An 18,723-nucleotide genomic window follows, 5' to 3' on the forward strand; every position below is an offset into this window, starting at 1 on the left:
AATCTAGATTTCCTGACTCTCAAAACAATCCTGATCTATCAAGGTACAGCTCCTTGATTTTTACAAGACCCATTTAACTGCATTAAGGGATTTTTAAATGAAGAAAATGTGTATTGGTGCACCAGGGTGGGCCCATATTCTCTCTTCCTAGGAAGCCAGAGAGTCTAGGGTGTTCCCTAGTTTTAACAGCAGTTTCCAATTCTGCATTTTGCCCAGGTGAGTTTGCTGCTTAGCTACTTGGACAGAGGAGGACTGTGTTCCCTGTGTTCTGGTAGGGCCACCTCACAGGCACCTGTGTGAAGGCAGAGGTGTGTCTAGATTGAAACCTGATGCCTCATCCTTGGGCTAGTGTGGGGGTGGAAGGAGGAGGGACATGTTCCTTCATGCACACAGCTAATGAAGACAGAGAGAGAAACTGTCCAGGACTTACTTTCTCAGCTGAAGACAGGAACAAGGGGAGTCTTTTCACCTCTTTCCCCCATAAGTCTCACCCTAGCCCTGTGCTCTGGAGGAGTCAGTCCAGGGCCAAAAGAAGATGAGTTTAACCCGGCGCAAAGGTTTTTACAGGCAGGAAGTAAACAAAACTGTCTGGGAGCTGCCCAGAAGATATACCTCCCTCAATCCAGTGGGATCCGGGGCTTATGGCTCTGTCTGGTGAGTAGATCTTGGCCTTTCTTTTTTCAAGGGCCCTGGCAGGAAGGAATGGGGTGGGGGTATTTAAAGCATGGCTCACGGGAAGAAAACAGGAGAGGTGCCTCTTAGCTGTCCTCCATTGTGAAATAAATTTGCGTGTTAGATGAAGGTTTGTTTCCTGCCCGCCATACCTTAAGTCACTTTTAGCTTGAGCAGCTGTTCTGCTGTGTGTGTGTGTTTACTGCCTGAAGAGCTGGGCCTTCCTAGCCCTAAATTACTACATTTTGGGGAGAGGTTACTGCTGTACCAATCACCCTCCAGGTGATGGGGTCTAGAGGCTCATCCCTTCTGTATGATTTTATTTGTTCAGTCCCTTGGTTTCCTCTCTCTCTGAACAGGACAGCCAGCCCCTGCTGTGCTCTGTCCCAGGGGTAGGAACTAGGCAGAGCTAGTAGTAGCAGAAAAGAACAATCTGTTTCCAAGGGTGACATTACTCCCCCTCCTCCCCCCAAAAGATTTTGGGGCCTCTTGTTCCCCTAAGGGAAGATGGGATTCTGCTGCTGGTCCTATACCAATAGCCTGGTTTAAACTAATCCAGCCCAGCCGGACTGGAACCTCTTGCCAGTTTAATGACGAATTCTGAGCTTAGGAAGGGACATGACAGACAGGAAAACAATGTATAGTCATTCAATCCAATCAGCTGGGCAAAGGCAGCTCACACAAAAATGAATGTATGGGGTCAGATTCTGCTCGGTTGCATGTGTGTAAATCTAGAGTAACTCCACTGACTTTAATGAGTTACCCTCAGTTGACGTCCTTATGAAATCAGAATCTAGTCCATACACCAAAACACGAAGGCAAGAGAGAGATTTATTCTCTGTACTAGGTATTCTGCAGGAAATATCCTGCCTAATTGTCATTACCAGGGTCACATAATATATCTATTTCATAGCCCTGGGACCATTGGACTTGCACCCTGGTTAGCTGTTTTTTGTTGCATAAACAGGGTCTGAAAGATTTGTTTTCTCTACTTGTTTTTCATTTTAGACATATAGATTTTTGTCTACTTTAAAAGACAGCAGGTCCCTGGAGAAAGAGTAGAATTATGGCAGCACAAGAAGCAAAAGCGAGTCACAGAAAGAAAGGGGGTTTTTCACTCCAATGGCTTGAAATAGTATTTTGGGTCATATCTATTTAACTTCAATAACCAACATTCTTTCTCCAAAATGTTCATCTTTGTTAACGATTCAACATCTCTGCCACTTCACTTGCTATGTGCGTGCTCCTAATAGGCTTCTCCACCAAAATCAGGGAAAACCAGACTTAATATTCTTGACATTTGTAAAGATTAAAAAAAAAATTAAAAAGGAGGGTGAGAAATGATCCTTCTGGATCTTCTTTATAAAGCCTAAAGCAAGAAGAAAAACACAAACAAAATAAATCCTTTCCTGCTTATGCTTTAAATAAAACCAGTCTCTAGCTCAGCTGATGTGGAAACTCCCAAAAAACAGCTGCTTAGTTGCCCTAAATGACATCCATTAGACTAAACTGGGTCGTGCCAGAACTCCCTGGATGACGAATACTTGCTGGTTTTGGTGCTGATATCTGGATGAAGCACAAGTGGAAGCTTGTGGAATTAGGATTTGCTGTCCCCTGCTGGGAACCGCTGGGATGTTTCTTTCTACAATAGTCCATATATTTGGGTTTCTTTAAAGCTCTATATGCTGTTACAGATACTTAAAATAGAAGCAAATAAAGCAAGTTACAAAAGCGTCCCCAATTGGCCCTGAAAAACGAATTCCTTTGTTAAAATAAAATATTTAATAATTGCTTTAGCAGATTCACAAGTCTGTATAGAGAATTAGTTTTGATCAGGTTTGAGTAATTGAGGAATTCTGATGCAGATGCATCCAGAGGTGGTCTGACTACCTTTGCAGGTCAGCCAGGATCTTGGAAAATTGCTTGTCTGAACCATTAGCTATCAAGCAACTATTGCAGTTTAGAAACAGTTATTTTGCATAGTGGTTCCCTCCGACCACCCTTGGAAATCCTAAATCCACTACTGGTCACCAGAGCAAGAACAGGGGCTGTAGCCAGTAAGTGTGTGTGGACGGGTGGTGGTAGGAAGTGACACTTTCCTTTCAAAGGTGCTAAGAAGAGAAAAGGGACCATCTGGTTTCAAACAGGAAGTAGATATGGGATGAAGTGTGCAATGTGATAATGCTGAAATTCACATGGGTTTGGTCACGCCACACCACTAGAAGTCACAGCAGGAAAGACCTGTTAATTTACAGCTCTCCAGTTTAATGAGCTGAGAGAGCAGGAATTGCAAAGTGGCGGGAAGTGCACAGCCCAACAAGGAGGCTTGGGCTAGAAAGCCCTGCCTTTCTCTTTCCCTTCAAGAGGCAACAGCTGGAAGCTGTCAGCCGTAAAACACAGGCAACCTCTCACAGCCATCCAGGGTTGACTGGCTCAGCGAGGTGTGATGCAGTTCATTATGGAGGTGCCTCTTCAAATGCTTTCACCCTGAAAAGCACTGGGGAGAATCTGAAGAATCATAGCAGTCTCTGGACGGCTGCTGTTGATGGCTTTTCTTTCCATCCCTTTGCTGATTAAATCGAGGACCTGCCTTCTCTGCAACTCTGCCACAGGACTTTGAGAGAAGAGGTGTCACTGAATTGCTTCATATGGAGAAATAAATAGGAACTATGACGAGGGGACCCTCTTGACAGCACGGGGCTAGGAGCTAAGAACTCCAAAGTGCTAATCTTGGTTTTGACACTGACTCCTGCTGTTGTCATTTTTGCATCAATTTCATATCTATAGAATGGGGATAATACCTACCTTACCTTAGAGATTTGTTGTGAGCATTAATATAGTAATATTTATATATTTTTGAACATGAAAAGCATTTTCAAGTGCTAAATACTATTAACTATCTTAAAAAAACACCTGTATACCAAATGTGTAGCACAAAATACTTTTGTGTTCAGAACACTTTACAAACATTATCAAATTAATGCATAGATTTTTTAAATTTTTTTTTAAGGCTCTGAGAGATTACTGTGACCATCTAATCTGACCTTCTGCATAACACAAGCCAGAGAATTCCACCTTGTAATTTCTGCATCAAGCCTATCAGCTGTGTTTGAGTTAAAGCATATATTTTAGAAAGACATCCAAGTCTTGATTTTGAGACTTCAGATGAGAGAGAGAATCCACCACATCCCTAAGTAAGTTGTTCCAGAGGTTAAATAAAATACCTGCATTCTCTCTCTCACACACACACATGCACACGCTGTTTGAGGTAGGCAGGTATTATTAGAGCTGAGTGGGAAACTGTTTTCTGTCCCCTGAAAATTACAGATTTCAAAAAAAATTTCCCATCCTGAATCAGGATGAAAAGTCAAATTTCACAAACCAGGAAAAAAAATGGATTTTGGCGAATTGGCATATTCTGATTTTTAAAAAATGCTTTTTGAAAAAGTGCTATTATCCCCATATTACAGATCAGAAAACTAAGGCAGAGATTAAATGGCTCACAAATAATAAGATAGTGTGACCAGACAACAAGTGGGAAAAATCAGGACAGGGGGTGGGGGGTAATAGGAGCCTATATAAGAAAAAGACCCAAAAATCGGGACTGTCCCTATAAAATGGGACATCTCGTCACCGTATAATAAGATCACACTGTGAGTCAGTGCAGAGCTAGGAATATAGAACCTAGGATTCTGACTTCCAGTCCTGTATTCTAACCACACACACCCATCTTGACCTTGTCGTCGGCTAGGGCTGGTATGCTCTCTGTCTGCCCTGCAGGCTATGCACTGGTTTTATTCAGAAATACTTGCAGCTCCAAAGATCCAGCATGCTGGGAAATCAACTGAAGCAGCATATCCTTTCCACACGGGGATGTTCAGGGATTCTTGCCCTTCCACTGCACTGGTCCACAGTGCAGTGGGGAGGGGAGGGCTGACTCTTCTTCTTCTTAGCGTGGCACGTGACCAGGATTCATTACCGAATTTGGTCCGCTGGTTGGATCATTAGCTTCCGCGGGCTGAGTACTGACTGGGAGCGCTGCTCCATGGCCCCCAGGGCTGACCCTCTCCCAAGCAATAACAGCATCCTGGGCGATTCACAGAAAGTGAATCTGTATATCTCCCCTCTCACAAAAAGCCCCTCCCACGTCCTTCTGTCCCCAAATTTCAGAAATCCTGAGCAGAAAGAGCATAAGAGCAGAGACTCAGCGGGGTTCTCAAGAGCCAGTTAGCTCAGAAGAGAACTGTGAGAAGTGGGTCTCAAAGAACCAGTGGAAGGACACAGGGTGTGGGTACAGGATTAGGGTTAGCCCTGACCTCCAAGCATTTGTCTTCACATTACCCACCATTTCTCTAGCACCAGTATATCTTCATTGGCTGGCGCAATGGAGAAGTGCTGCTGTAATTGACCATGCTGTCATCTAACCTCCCTCAGAGCAGATATAGCTGGTTAAAATCTTGGTAGCAGTGTGTTTATACCAGAGATGCAATAGAAAAAAATTGAAGTACAATGCTAGTGTCTACCAACTGCATTCCTTCCATGTACATTGTGGAAAGATCAAGGGAAAATGGCCCTTTTTCCTTGATCAGCTCCGCACTCCAGCATCCCTTCCTCTTAGGCCACTTGTTGGATTGACGTTGCATCATCCATGAACGCTCATTGCTTAACTCAGAACTGGTTTTATCTGTTTGCCACAGTTCAGCCATAGATAAGAAGACGGGGGAGAAAGTGGCCATCAAGAAGCTGTGCCGACCATTCCAGTCCGAGATCTTTGCCAAGAGATCGTACAGAGAGCTCATGCTGCTGAAACACATGCAACATGAGAACGTGAGTACCTGCCTCTCTCCATGCGGACACGAGAGAGAGAGGGCTACAGAGCTTCTCCCACTGAGTTACCAGAAGATCAAGTGATAGTGACTTTAGGGACAAAAGCCCTGATGTTTTTCCTGAAACTGCTGCAAGGTGGGCTTCGCTGCCAATCACTCCTGGGGGAATACTGCGCATGCCCAGAGTTTGTCCCCCACAGAAAAATGACTTTCTGATGGGGAAGCCACAAGAGCAGTCATGCAACCCTGCCCAGCAGTATGTTTCGGGTGCCCAGGGTCAGTAGAGAGGTAAATCACTGTGGGGTGGGGAGTGGGACTGGGAAGACCTGGCTGGTGGCTCGTACCTTGCGCCGGGCTCAGCTGCTAGTCCTGGCTGGGCTGGGGAGGACGGGACTTCCTCTTCCCCTGCACGGCATCTGGGGCTGGGTCAGACCCATCCTCAGATTTCTCCCCCAGTTGCAGAAAGCTGTGCAAACTCCACCCCCCCCGCTGTTTCCTGCACCCATTGTTCCTCAGCTGCAGGGGGAGGGATCCATGTACAGGGAGCTGTTCCCCCATCTGTCTAACCCCCGTGCATCCAGACCCCCTCGCACAGAGACCCTCTTGCTGAGCCTCACCCCTGCACTCAAACCCCCTCTGATGAGCCCCACTCCCCCTGCACCTGGACCCCAGCCAGCTGCACCTCCACTGAGCCTCCCACACTCAGACCCTCCCACTGAGCCCCAACCACCTTCATCTGGACCCCCCTGCAGAGTCCCATTACAGTTGCACCCAGAACCTCCCAACAAGCCCTTGTGCATCCAGATCCCTCCCACACCTGGATCCCGCACTGAGCTGCCTGCACTCAGATTACCCAGCACAGAACCCTCTCAAACCACACCTGGATCCCGCAACAATAACCCCCTCCACTTGGATCCTGCATTGCTGAGCCTGCCTGTCTACACCTGGTGCAGCTGGCATGGAGGGGCAGGGCACTGCAGTGTTTCTGGGGCAGGCCTGGTCCTTGCACTGTCAGGGTTGGGTACAGCTTCACCTCTGAATCCATGTCTTGGTGGGAGGGGGAGCTGCACAGTGATCCCCCACCTCTGTGCAGCCAGTGGCCTGTGCTCCCCAGTGCCATGCTGGAAACTCCACATTTATTTGACAAAATCTGCAGAATTTTAAAATAGTGTGTGCAGAATTTTTATTGTTTTAGCACAGAACTTAATTTTTTGGGGCACAGAATGCCCTAAGGAGTAGCCAATGGACACCAAGCCTGATGTAGAGGACCCCACCCTCTTTGGCGTGTAGAGGAGAATTCAGTTTCCATGTTCAGTTCCCAGTTCCAGGGGTTCTTTGTTGCTGCCACCCTGCCATTGCTCCAAGAGTGAAGTTGGACTTGGAGCACAGACAAATATTCAGTCTGTTTGTAAGAGAGGAAATAGACTCTTGTCAACGGGCTTTAAAACTAAATCCCTCACGTGGAATCCTAGTGTCATTGACCCGTGACTCTTGAGTTGCAAGCTGTTACAGAGAATACCGCTCTTCCAGTGTGTGTACTTTCCAGTCTTACATTTACCCACTTATCCTGTAGGTCATTGGGTTGCTTGATGTCTTCACCTCAGCCACCTCCTTCAATGGATTCCAGGACTTGTAAGTTTTTTGTGGGGCTTTTTACCAAGTGTTTTGCATTTGCTATAGGTTCAGTCGTTGCCCAGGACAATTGCAGATTTAGCACTTGAAGAAGGAAGTTTGTCATGCTGAGAAGCAATCCCATGAGTTGATTTGAAAAGGGGCCAATCTAAAGCCAGAGATCCCTAAATAAAATTCTATTAGGAAGGTCAGAAGCACAGATCAGTTCCAGTTGCTAAAATCCCTGAGAAAAATGTAAGCAGGCAGCTCATACACCCCGTATTCTGGGAGCATGGATCAGAAGTATTGATTTATATAAGGTAAATATCAGAAACTGGTACCTAGATATAATGGTGATGGGCACATTAGACATTCCTAAGATAGAACAATACATATTAGGGTAGTGATTTATATGTCATGATGGTGCATTGAGGGCACAGGAACAATAACAAATTATTTGTCAGATCCTAGACTGATAGAATTTTAAATATTTTTTTCACCTTTTATGTTGATGTTTTTTTTTCTTTTTTTGCCCCGGGAGAGGCTGGGCATTGCCTTCAGCTTGGATGGTGAAGCTGGACCAGCCAGGGTTGAGGCACTGTGGGAATAAGTCTGAGACCTGAGACAGCAGTTTTGAAAAATCCCCTTTAAAACTCCATAAGATATTTCAGACACCTGATTTGCCCATCGCTGATGATCAAAGACTTTAAAGCAATGAACAGCGCGCGCGCTCTCACTCTCTCATATATTTGGTATCTTGCAATGCGTACAATGAGGAGGACAAATTTTCCAAATTCAGGAGAGTAGAAATAACAATTTTCAGAGCAGGTAGCAACTTTAACTTCCTCACTGGTTGTCTTGGTAACCCAGAGACATATTAAGGCTTGCTGCAACTGATCTGATCTTCATAGCGAGAACAAGGCTAGCATGGCTCCCTATGTTTTTCTCCTAGACTCAGGGACTTATCTTACTGCCTTTTAGCTACCTGGTGATGCCGTACATGCGGACAGATTTACAAAAGATCATGGGACATGAGTTCAGTGATGAAAAGATCCAGTACCTGGTCTACCAAATGCTGAAAGGTTTGAAGGTAGGTGGGTCTGGAATAGCCAAAAGCAAGAACTGGTTTCTGAAGGATTTACACATTGAATCACCAGGTCTGCCTTAGGAGTAGTCTTCGCTCTGTATTATCCCTGAGTGGACCCTTAAATCATGGACAGACTAACCTGTAGGATCATCATCCTTATAATACAATTCATGTCTCCACACTTATCCATTGAAAAGTCATTTTTCCTTCTGAACTAATCTGGATCTACCACACGTCAATCGGAAGTACAGTTGGGCAGGAAACAGTTATCCCGTCCCATGAAACTTTGAGATTTCAAGTGTTTTCCTGGTCTGCAGAGGGATGAAACTGAGATGTTTCAAAATTTTTGATGGAAAAACCAGAGAGCTCGCTCCCCACTCAGACTAGCCAATAGCCCAGTGTTAGGGCAGCTGTAACCATTGGGCTGTTGGCTCTTCTGGGGTAGGTGTCTCTCTCTGGTTTCCCGTCCTGAGAAACTTTTGCTGACAGAAGTTTCATTGCAACTGATATGCTCCCAGTTTTGTTCAATATCTTCATAAATGATCTGGAGGATGGTGTGGATTGCACTCTCAGCAAATTTGCAGATGATACTAAACTGGGAGGAGTGGTAGATACGCTGGAGGGGAGGGATAGGATACAGAAGGACCTAGACAAATTGGAGGATTGGGCCAAAAGAAATCTGATGAGGTTCAATAAGGATAAGTGCAGGGTCCTGCACTTAGGATGGAAGAATCCAATGCACAGCTACAGACTAGGGACCGAATGGCTAGGCAGCAGTTCTGCGGAAAAGGACCTAGGGGTGACAGTGGACGAGAAGCTGGATATGAGTCAGCAGTGTGCCCTTGTTGCCAAGAAGGCCAATGGCATTTTGGGATGTATAAGTAGGGGCATAGCGAGCAGATCAAGGGACGTGATCGTTCCCCTCTATTCGACATTGGTGAGGCCTCATCTGGAGTACTGTGTCCAGTTTTGGGCCCCACACAACAAGAAGGATGTGGATAAATTGGAGAGAGTCCAGCGAAAGGCAAGAAAAATGATTAGGGGTCTGGAACACATGACTTATGAGGAGAGGCTGAGGGAGCTGGGATTGTTTAGCCTGCAGAAGAGAAGAATGAGGGGGGATTTGATAGCTGCTTTCAACTACCTGAAAGGGGGTTCCAAAGAGGATGGCTCTAGACTGTTCTCAATGGTATCAGATGACAGAACGAGGAGTAATGGTCTCAAGTTGCAGTGGGGGAGGTTTAGATTGGATATTAGGAAAAACTTTTTCACTAAGAGGGTGGTGAAACACTGGAATGCGTTACCTAGGGAGGTGGTAGAATCTCCTTCCTTAGAGGTTTTTAAGGTCAGGCTTGACAAAGCCCTGGCTGGGATGATTTAACTGGGAATTGGTCCTGCTTCGAGCAGGGGGTTGGACTAGATGACCTTCAGGAGTCCCTTCCAACCCTGGTATTCTATGATTCTATGATTCTCCCGCAGAAAGATTTTGTTTTGACAAATTATTATTTTCTGACCCCAAAAAAGGGCTAATAGAAAAATTCCTGACCCGCTTTCACTGAAAGCTTATGCTTTTGAGGTATCAGAGGTGGCTTTGGTTTTTCATATTGGTCAGCAGGTGACTTAACCAATTCAATCCATCATAAGTCATGCAATTTCTTGCTAGGGAGGCAGTTGGCTTGCTCTATTCAACTCACCACAGCCCAAGATTCCTTAGCAAAACTATCGATGGTGGCAAGAGGCTTTTAGCAAGTGGAGCATCTGTTGGTTCCCTCATTCCCTCTGCTTTTAGAGAAAACACATGGAACACAATTTCCTCAGTTATTATGAGCCAAGAATGTCCATTTTTAAACTGACTATGACAAAGTGGAAAGGTAAAAGACAACCCCTTATAACAATCTGAACTCTGAACTGTAGAACTAATGATTGACAATACTTCACACTAGACTGCCCTCCAGCTACAATTCTCACAGTGCTTTACGAGCATTAGGGACTTAAACTCCACAACGCTTCTTTCCCCAGCTCACTGTGAAACCCAGATGGGAGAAACCAATGCACAAAGAGGTTAAATGACTTGCCCAAAATCGCGACGTGAGCCTGTGGAGAGGTTAGACTAGAACCAATATCTCAACTCCAGACCTTATGCATTAGCTGCTAGACTCTGTTTCCTTCCTATATGATTTGACAGGCAAAATAACCACAACTCATGCAATTTAGTGATTGCATTCCTTCTTACAATGAGCCCATACCTGCTCACTAGATAAGTTTGAGGCTTCTAAGATTATAGTTGATTTTAGTAACTTTCATGCCATACCAGCTATGCCTCTTCAAGAGGTATTCTAATTCCAGCTATTGTAAAGAACGTAGGATAGGGAATGGGTTTCACTTGGGTTTCTTACAGCAATTTTGTCTTCCTATTTGTGACCTGGGCTGTAGAGTCACAGAGTTGGGAGCGAGGATTTTGCAGAAGAAGAATGCAGGTTGGTTTGGTCTCAGTAGACAGGATCTGTTGCTAACATGTGTTTCTCCTATGGGGAAGTGAAAGATCTGCTTGCTGGTGATCACACTGTGGCTTCCCTTTTCATTGCAGTACATTCATTCTGCTGGAATCATTCACCGGGTAAGTTCATGTGCACTATTACTCTGCTTTTATTTCTGATCTCTGAGAGAAGTATGACTCAGTCAGAAAGTTAACAGCTTCTCCCATAGCCTTGAACGTCATCTCACTAAGAGCCTTGGCCTTAAGTTCTCCCTAAACTAAGCCCCTCTTCCCTTTTGCTGCCTCATTCCCTTCCTACCTCTGTTGGCCTGGATTTGCGCTACGGGCAATGCAGTATTTTGCAACAGGCTATGGAGCATTTTGTATGCTTCCCGATTAATGAAAGATGCTTCAGAAAAGAAAATAGTCCTTGTAATACTCTGGGATGCTGAACTGTGTAGCAGGCATGTTGTCTCCACTGCTGTGGCAAGAGTGGATTTGGGATGCGATGATACAACCCACCAGAGGCCAAGCTGAGACTCGGCTGAGATTTACATTGTTGAATTGCAGTTCGCTTTGTGTACTGATTGCTCTGCTCTCGTTTGCTGCAGGACCTGAAGCCAGGCAATCTGGCTGTCAACGAAGACTGTGAACTAAAGGTAGGAACGAAGGTGCCACTTCACGGCTTGCGAAACATGCAGCCTGTTGGGTGGCTGGTGAACCGCTCTGAGTCCGTGACTCCTGATGTTAACGCACCAGTGTGGTTCCCACTGCAGCCTGCGGCCCCTGTTCAGCAAGGTATTTAAGACCGTGTCTGTTGAATCAATGGGACTATTCATGTGCTTGAAGTTAGGACATGCTCCAGTACCTTGCTGAATCGGCCTGCGGCTGGAGTGAACATCCTGGCACTGGGTGCAGTTCCTACTGCACTCTGAAGTCCACAGCAATACCTTACAGACACTCAACATGTTAGGGCCACATCTCTATTCGGAAAATAACAGAAGGATGATAACTGTGGGCAGCCACAGTTCCCCTGCGCTCCCATCGGCTAGAGCTGAGGACCTATTGTAGACAAAGCCATTTTCAACTCCTGGTAGAAAAGGCTTGTTAGAGCCCCGGTGGAAGGAAGGGCCTGCTTGGCCGGGGATTGTTAAAAGTGATTTGGCCCTGTCTATGCTAAAGGTCAGGCCAAAGCATTTCCAGCTCCTGCTGGAGGAATACTGGTAGCCACAGGACGTTTTCGGAGGAGAGGTGGGGTTAGAGAATGGCTTGGCTTAAAGGACGCAGAACAGTCCTGTGAAAAATAAGAACATGTTTCAGGAAGGTGGTGATCCTATCGGTCACACACTACAGATTCCGTCTGTGGGGCTGCAGGCTACAACTGGTTTTGCAGCCTGGCTATAATTTACAGTGCAATTAAGACAAACCCATTCGAACCATTGGCTGGGGTGGCTCTGGTGTAGCGGTGAGCCTATAGCTCTCTGATGGGATCCACTTCATTTCCTCATGGAAACAGGTTTTCTTTTGCCTGCAGGATCTCTCTTTTCCTTCCCTCACCATCTCCCTCCTCCGTTGATCTGTAGATCTTGGACTTTGGCTTGGCGAGACACGCCGATGCTGAGATGACTGGCTATGTTGTGACGCGTTGGTACAGAGCACCAGAAGTCATTCTGAACTGGATGCATTACAACCAGACCGGTGAGTTAAATCCCTTCAGCTGCGGCTCTCTGGAGATCACCACTGCGATCCCCTCAGGAGGGTTAGTGTGGATCACACACAATCCTCTTCTTTTGGCAGTTAAGTTGAGGAGGAACAAAACGCACCTTATCTCAGCAGCAGTTATGAGGCTCCCGGCTAATCAAACATCGGGAGGCTCCACCCAAAGCTGTCACCATTGGGAAAGCTGAAACCCAAGGTTGTAGTAACCCAGAAACTACAGCTGGTGGGAAAAGGGGATTGAAGGTGGGAGCAAAACCACGCTAATGACTAAATAACTCCGCATACGTTACTGTAGGTCCCCAAAGCAGGACAAGACCCCTGAACTGTTTCTCCTCCCTCTGCCGGCCTTGTTCTTTTCTCACGCTCCTCTTGGTTTCTTCCCACACAGTGGACATCTGGTCTGTTGGTTGTATCATGGCAGAAATGCTGACTGGGAAAACCCTGTTTAAAGGAAAAGATTGTATCCTTTCAAATTGGGGCAAACTCCTCTGGGATGGCCCAGAAGCCCTCTAGCTGTGCCTGAAATGAGCATTTACACAGGCATGAGAGGGTGGGGATACTGGGGGAGGAGGGTGTCAACTTGGTACACTGAGGTAAATTCTACCCCTTGTCCTCTTGCATGCATGCTGCCCTGACCAGTCAGTGGTGTTCTGTGCTGTGGGGAGGAGCAGAGGTTACCTGTGCAGGGCCCCAAGCCCATTGCAGAACACAGCTCTGTGAGGGCTGCTTGCACGCCATGGCAGAAGGGGGCTGGAGCAGGCCCTGCGGATGCACACATCCAGCCACCAAAGCCTGCATAGGGAGGTCACAGCAGCTGGGAGCTATTGCAGCTCTGACTCTGCATTAGGAGTCCCGGAGCCATTTGGAGTAAAGATTCATTCTCCTTAATCCTTACAGACCTTCCTAGCCACACAGCCAGCCTACTTGGGCTGTTGGCTACGTCCAAGATTTGGCCCTAAATAACCTTTAACTCAGCCTGACAGATCTAGATCAGCTGACCCAGATCTTGAAAGTAACCGGACTCCCAGGAGAGGAGTTTGTGCAGAAACTGGAGGACAAAGCGGTAAGGAAAACACTGTGCCTAGGGCTGTACTTCTGAATGCATTGCTGTGGAAACCCCATGAAAATAAGTTATTTTTACATTGTCTTTGACATGTGCATGCGTGTGGTTTTTAGTAACATAAATCATCCTGCCAAGGCAGTGGCCTTGGCATCTATCCCTGCCAGTGGCCCCTCCAAAGCATTTGACTTTAAAAGAAAGTCCTATTTACCAGTGAGGCAAAGTATTCCTTTAAAGGGGGTGGATGGAGAATGTAGGAGTTGAGTCAGGACTCCTTGGTTCTGGGCCAGAGGCAGCTGGCGACTCATTGTGTGACCTCGGGCAGATCATTCCTCCTCTCTGTAACCCAGTTGAGCCCTCTGTAAGATTGGGATATTTCTGTACCTCACAGGGGTGTTGTGGGGCTCTCTTATTTGTAGAATAAACAAAACAGTTCCTCACATGAAAGAGGCCCAAAGAAATGTGGAGTCTTGGATATTTTAATACTATCCTGCTCATCTAGACATGGCCCTGATGGACTTTTCTACAGACCCCTTTGTCTGACTGCAGCAAGTTTGTATTCTGTGCATTCCTCTCTCTCTCTTTCAGGCTAAGAAGTATATCCAGTCCCTTCCCAAGATTCCCAAAATGGATTTATCCCGGCTTTTCTCCAAAGCCAATCCTCTGGGTAAGTCCTCTTCAGTATTTCTCCCATGCCACTTCCAGTCCATTATAAGGCAGATGGTCACACTGTTCATGGACTCCAGGACTTTTCCTCCCAGACCTCATGACTTCTTGCTACGTCCCCTTCAGGGGCTAATGATGCTTCTCTTGCTGGCTAGCCCTTTCCACGGGGGCTGAAGATACTTACAATTACGTGGAAAAACAATTATTATTGACATTAAAATAGCAGTTACTTGCTCTTCTTTGCTCTCTCCCTTCCCCTGCCCTTAAAATAAGATCCAGGACTTTTGGCACTTTTTCCCAAACTTGTGAATTTTTTGCCATGACTGCGAACCCAGCCTTAGTCATAAATATCTCTCAGCCCCATAGTGCTGTGGTGGTGAGGAGAATGGGACTGACCTAAGTGCAGAATGTTAGTCCATCTGGAGACTTCTGTGGCACCTCTTCCAAGCTCACTTTTTCCTGCAGTCAAAGGAACCTAGTTCTATGAGCAAATTGAGATGGAAACTTCTGGTCTTACACACACTTATGAGGACAGGGTGGAGACACACCGGCGAAAGGAAGACAATCCTATACAAACCCAGTTCACTTTGGTTTCCCAGAATCCAGAGGTCATTAGATCATGGCTGAGGTCATTAGATTTACTGAACTGAAGGCCACATTTGCCTTAAGTCAGGAGCTTGAGGGTCACACCTAATTTGCTTAAAATGGAGCAGATGGCACCTGCACTCATCATTCATGTACAGCTCACAGCATGTGATGCTCCCTCGTAAGCCAAGCGGCATGGCTTCTTGTCCGAAGAGAGACATTATGTAATGGAGCCTGGAGAATGCAGTTTCCCACACCTTCCTATGGAACAAGGCCAGGAACTGATCACAGTGTAGAACTCTCTGGGCCCCAGTTGGCCAGTGGAATGTACCTTGGCCACAACTGAGCTCCAGGATCAAGTTGCCTAGAGCAAACCGGGCGGTATCCATGTTACGCCTCTTTCCTTTGTTCTTTTCCCAGACCCAAGGCAGCGTGATCTCTGGCATGGGGTACAGAGAGTTGCATACACTGCTTCAGCCACCTTTTACCAGGGAAAGTATATGAATCACTTCCCAACTGCGTATCAGATATCTGGACATTTTGATACAAAGTTGGTAACTGAAATTTGTTTACGCATTCATGGTAAAAAGTAAGCCTCCTACAATGAACTGTTTCCCCTCATAGGTCATAGGTGTGGGTAAGCAGAACTCTACCAAACTCTGAAACATTAAAGCAGTAAAACCAAGAAGGAAATCAGCCTGCCTTTGGCGTTTCCTGCTTTCCTGTTTACCAAGCCTAGTATAGATTACTTTATAGATTATTTGGGTTGCTTATATTTGCTTTGTAAAATACTTTTGACCCCCCTGCACAACTCAGATTGGAACTGAAAGAATTTTAAACTTAAAGTCACTTCTCACTATTGATGTCCTTGAAGCACACTTGGTTTCAACAAAAAGAAAAGGAGTACTTGTGGCACCTTAGAGACTAACCAATTTATTTGAGCATGAGCTTTCGTGAGCTACAGCTCACTTAGAATCATAGAATATCAGGGTTGGAAGGGACCTCAGGAGGTCATCTAGTCCAACCCCCTGCTCAAAGCAGGGCCAATCCCCAATTTTTGCCCCAGATCCCTAAATGGCCCCCTCAAGGATTGAACTCACAACCCTGGGTTTAGCAGGCCAATGCTCAAACCACTGAGCTATCCCTCCCCCCAAAGAAGAGTAAAACAGAGCTATCTAGCTTCATTGTTGAAACCAAGTTTCAGAGTAACAGCCATATTAGTCTGTATCCGCAAAAAGAAAAGGAGTACTTGTGGCACCTTAGAGACTAACCAATTTATTTGAGCATGAGCTTTCGTGAGCTACAGCTCACTTCATCGGATGCATACCGTGGAAACTGCAGCAGACTTTATATACACACAGAGAATATGAAACAATACCTCCTCCCACCCCACTGTCCTGCTGGTAATAGCTTATCTAAAGTGATCATCAAGTTGGGCCATTTCCAGCACAAATCCAGGTTTTCTCACCCTCCACCCCCCCACACACACATTCACTCTCCTGCTGATAATAGCCCATTCTCTGTGTGTATATAAAGTCTGCTGCAGTTTCCACGGTATGCATCCGATGAAGTGAGCTGTAGCTCACGAAAGCTCATGCTCAAATAAATTGGTTAGTCTCTAAGGTGCCACAAGTCCTCCTTTTCTTTTTGCGGATACAGACTAACACGGCTGTTACTCTGAAACTTGGTTTCAACAATGAAGCTAGATAGCTCTGTTTTACTCTTCCCTCCCTAATTTTCAATAACTTGCATGAGGTTATGTTTGGGTTCGCAACACTGCAGGGGAAAGCTTAAATGACAGAAAAAACCCTTGAAACTGTGAAACATTTCTTCTCTTTGTGTTTTGTATCCCTTCCCCTTTCAATTCTTTCAAACAAAATTTAAGTTTGGGGTATAAACTAGCTGATATTTGGCCTATTGATTTTACTGCCTCTGTACTGATGGGGACTTCTGCCCACTAGAAACCCATTATATTCTTGGATGCTAGGAGGATGAGCCCCAAGGTCCTCACAGACTTTATGTGTAGGACATCCTAAATATCACTGCTTCACTCACCTAGCCAAGTATTCCCATCCTTCTGCAGCGGTGGACCTGCTCGACAAGATGCTGCAGCTAGATGTGGGAAAGCGTCTCACAGCCACAGAAGCTCTGGCCCATGCATATTTTGACCAATTCCGAGACGTTGAGGAGGAGACGGAGGCCCAGCAGTCCTACGACGATTCCTTGGAGCACGAGAAGCTTTCCATGGATGAGTGGAGAAGTAAGACGTTGAACTTCTATGGGTTGCCGTCAGTCTGTCAGTACCTTGTGTGGAACTTCCTAGCCCCTCCCACTGTCCTGTACGTACCTTCTGAGTATGCCTGATGTCACCCCCATGCCCATATGCTGCCCTCTACACACATGCTGCCGATGTAGAGTAATGCCCATCCTCTTCCCCTAGCCTCTAAGCACACGTTGAAGATACCTTTTGCCTACATCTTTCCAACACTGAGCTATATTTTATCCTTTCTCCTCCTTTCAGCCTCCATGTGATGTCCCCCTACATCTGAAATTTGCCCCCAGCTCTTATGTGCCTTTATGCTTATGCTCTCTTTAACACCCTCTAGAATCATGTGACAATATTATTTTAAATATGCTATTGATATTCATTATTATGTTGTTCATTTTCAAGGGCATACTTACCATGAGATTCAGTCCTTCAGTCCGATTGCCCGGAAGGACTCCAAGAGGCGGAGTGGTATGTCATTGTAGTGGCTGGGTCGGCCAAGGTTGGGGCTCACTCCCTCTGCTGGGTCACAAAAGAGGATGCTGATCAGGATTTGGACCACCCCAGGGCCAGATATTTATCAGCATGGGTGTGTGGAACTTCTGTACATGTGTGGAACAGAAGGATGTTGAATACCCAAGAGTGTTGGGCTTTGTCCTGTGGGAGGAAACTGCACCAGATGCATCTTTCAGTGCCAAAGATTAATGTATTTCTCATTAAAACCTCAAGTAGTAGAATTGTACCTGGTGTTTTTGTTTTCTTACTCATTTGCACCAGTTTTTAATTGGCTCTCAACTTAGTTTTCAAGAGTTTGGGTCATACACACCAAGTTTCTAATCTGGTCTGCCCAGGCTCCACCCCCGCTCCACCCCTTCCTCCAAGGCTCCACCCCCACTCTGCCCTGCTCTGCCCACTGAGCATGCTGTGCCCTTGCTCCTTCCACTTCCCCTCCAGCACCTCCTGACGCTGTGAAACAGCTGATCTGCAGCAGGCAGGAGGCGCTGGGAGGGAGGGGGAGAAGGCGCTGATCAGTGGACCTGCTGTTGGGCAGGAGGTGCTGGGAGGAGGTTCTGGTAAGGGAGCTGCTGGAGGGGTGATCAGCACCCACCATTTTTCCCCCGTGGGTGCCTAAGGTTCGGGTGTTTCAGTGAGTCCTTCTCACTGTTCCTTCGGTGTCCTATTTGCTGCTTTTCCAGTTCTTCTAGAAAAGCAGTTAGGACTTTTGCAGGTGGCATCACAGTGAGTCAGGCAGGAAAACGGAGTTTATTTGAGAGGCCACCCAGTAGGGTTACTCGTTAGAGAGAGGGACAGGAAGTCAGAACCGATGGGTTCTACCGCAAACTCCTTATGTGAGTGTTGGCAAGATCCTTAATACTGAGTTTCCAGAAATGGCCTCTAATTTTGGGTCCCTCTATTCTTCGGTTTCCAACTGCAGACACCTTAACCAAATTGTTTGAACTTGGGTGTTTACATTTAGGCACCAAAATCGAAGTGGCCTAATATTCAGAAGTGCTCTGAGATCAACTTCAAATGAAGAGTACTGCATAAGTACAAAGAACTGTTTTGCCTCCCATTAATGGTTCTGTAACAGATGTAAAAGTATGTTTTGTTCTTTAAAGTGATGTAATATATAGGTATAGAGGCAAAAACTGACAAAATGCATTTATTGAATTGTTATATATTTGAATCTTTTTACACAGAGTTAGAAAGAAATTCAAAATGTTATTTTTTTAATTCATGCAGTTGGCAGCCTGG

The 18,723-nt window shown here is 46.0% G+C and overlaps 1 protein-coding gene across 1 annotated transcript; it reads left to right on the plus strand.

Annotated features, from left to right (window-relative positions):
• Positions 1–358: 358 nt before the first annotated feature.
• MAPK13 (mitogen-activated protein kinase 13) lies at positions 359–17,710 on the plus strand. The gene is made up of 12 exons (XM_048826928.2): positions 359–654; positions 5,370–5,499; positions 7,072–7,130; positions 8,091–8,199; positions 10,784–10,813; positions 11,284–11,331; positions 12,256–12,370; positions 12,780–12,851; positions 13,375–13,454; positions 14,040–14,118; positions 16,786–16,962; positions 17,374–17,710. Exons 1-12 carry the CDS (start codon positions 536–538, stop codon positions 17,451–17,453), a joined length of 1,098 nt encoding a protein of 365 aa, XP_048682885.1. The 5' UTR covers positions 359–535; the 3' UTR covers positions 17,454–17,710.
• Positions 17,711–18,723: the final 1,013 nt, after the last annotated feature.

Source organism: Caretta caretta, chromosome 21 (genome assembly GCF_965140235.1).
Source record: "Caretta caretta isolate rCarCar2 chromosome 21, rCarCar1.hap1, whole genome shotgun sequence".
Taxonomy (NCBI): Eukaryota; Metazoa; Chordata; order Testudines; family Cheloniidae; genus Caretta; species Caretta caretta.

Bases quoted from the DNA above. Each gene is read 5' to 3' on its own strand.
- MAPK13 (XM_048826928.2), top strand. From the start codon at position 536: ATGAGTTTAACCCGGCGCAAAGGTTTTTACAGGCAGGAAGTAAACAAA. The intron at 8,200-10,783 runs GTAGGTGGGTCT...TTTTCATTGCAG, and splicing joins AAATGCTGAAAGGTTTGAAG to TACATTCATTCTGCTGGAAT. The intron at 12,371-12,779 runs GTGAGTTAAATC...CTTCCCACACAG, and splicing joins GATGCATTACAACCAGACCG to TGGACATCTGGTCTGTTGGT.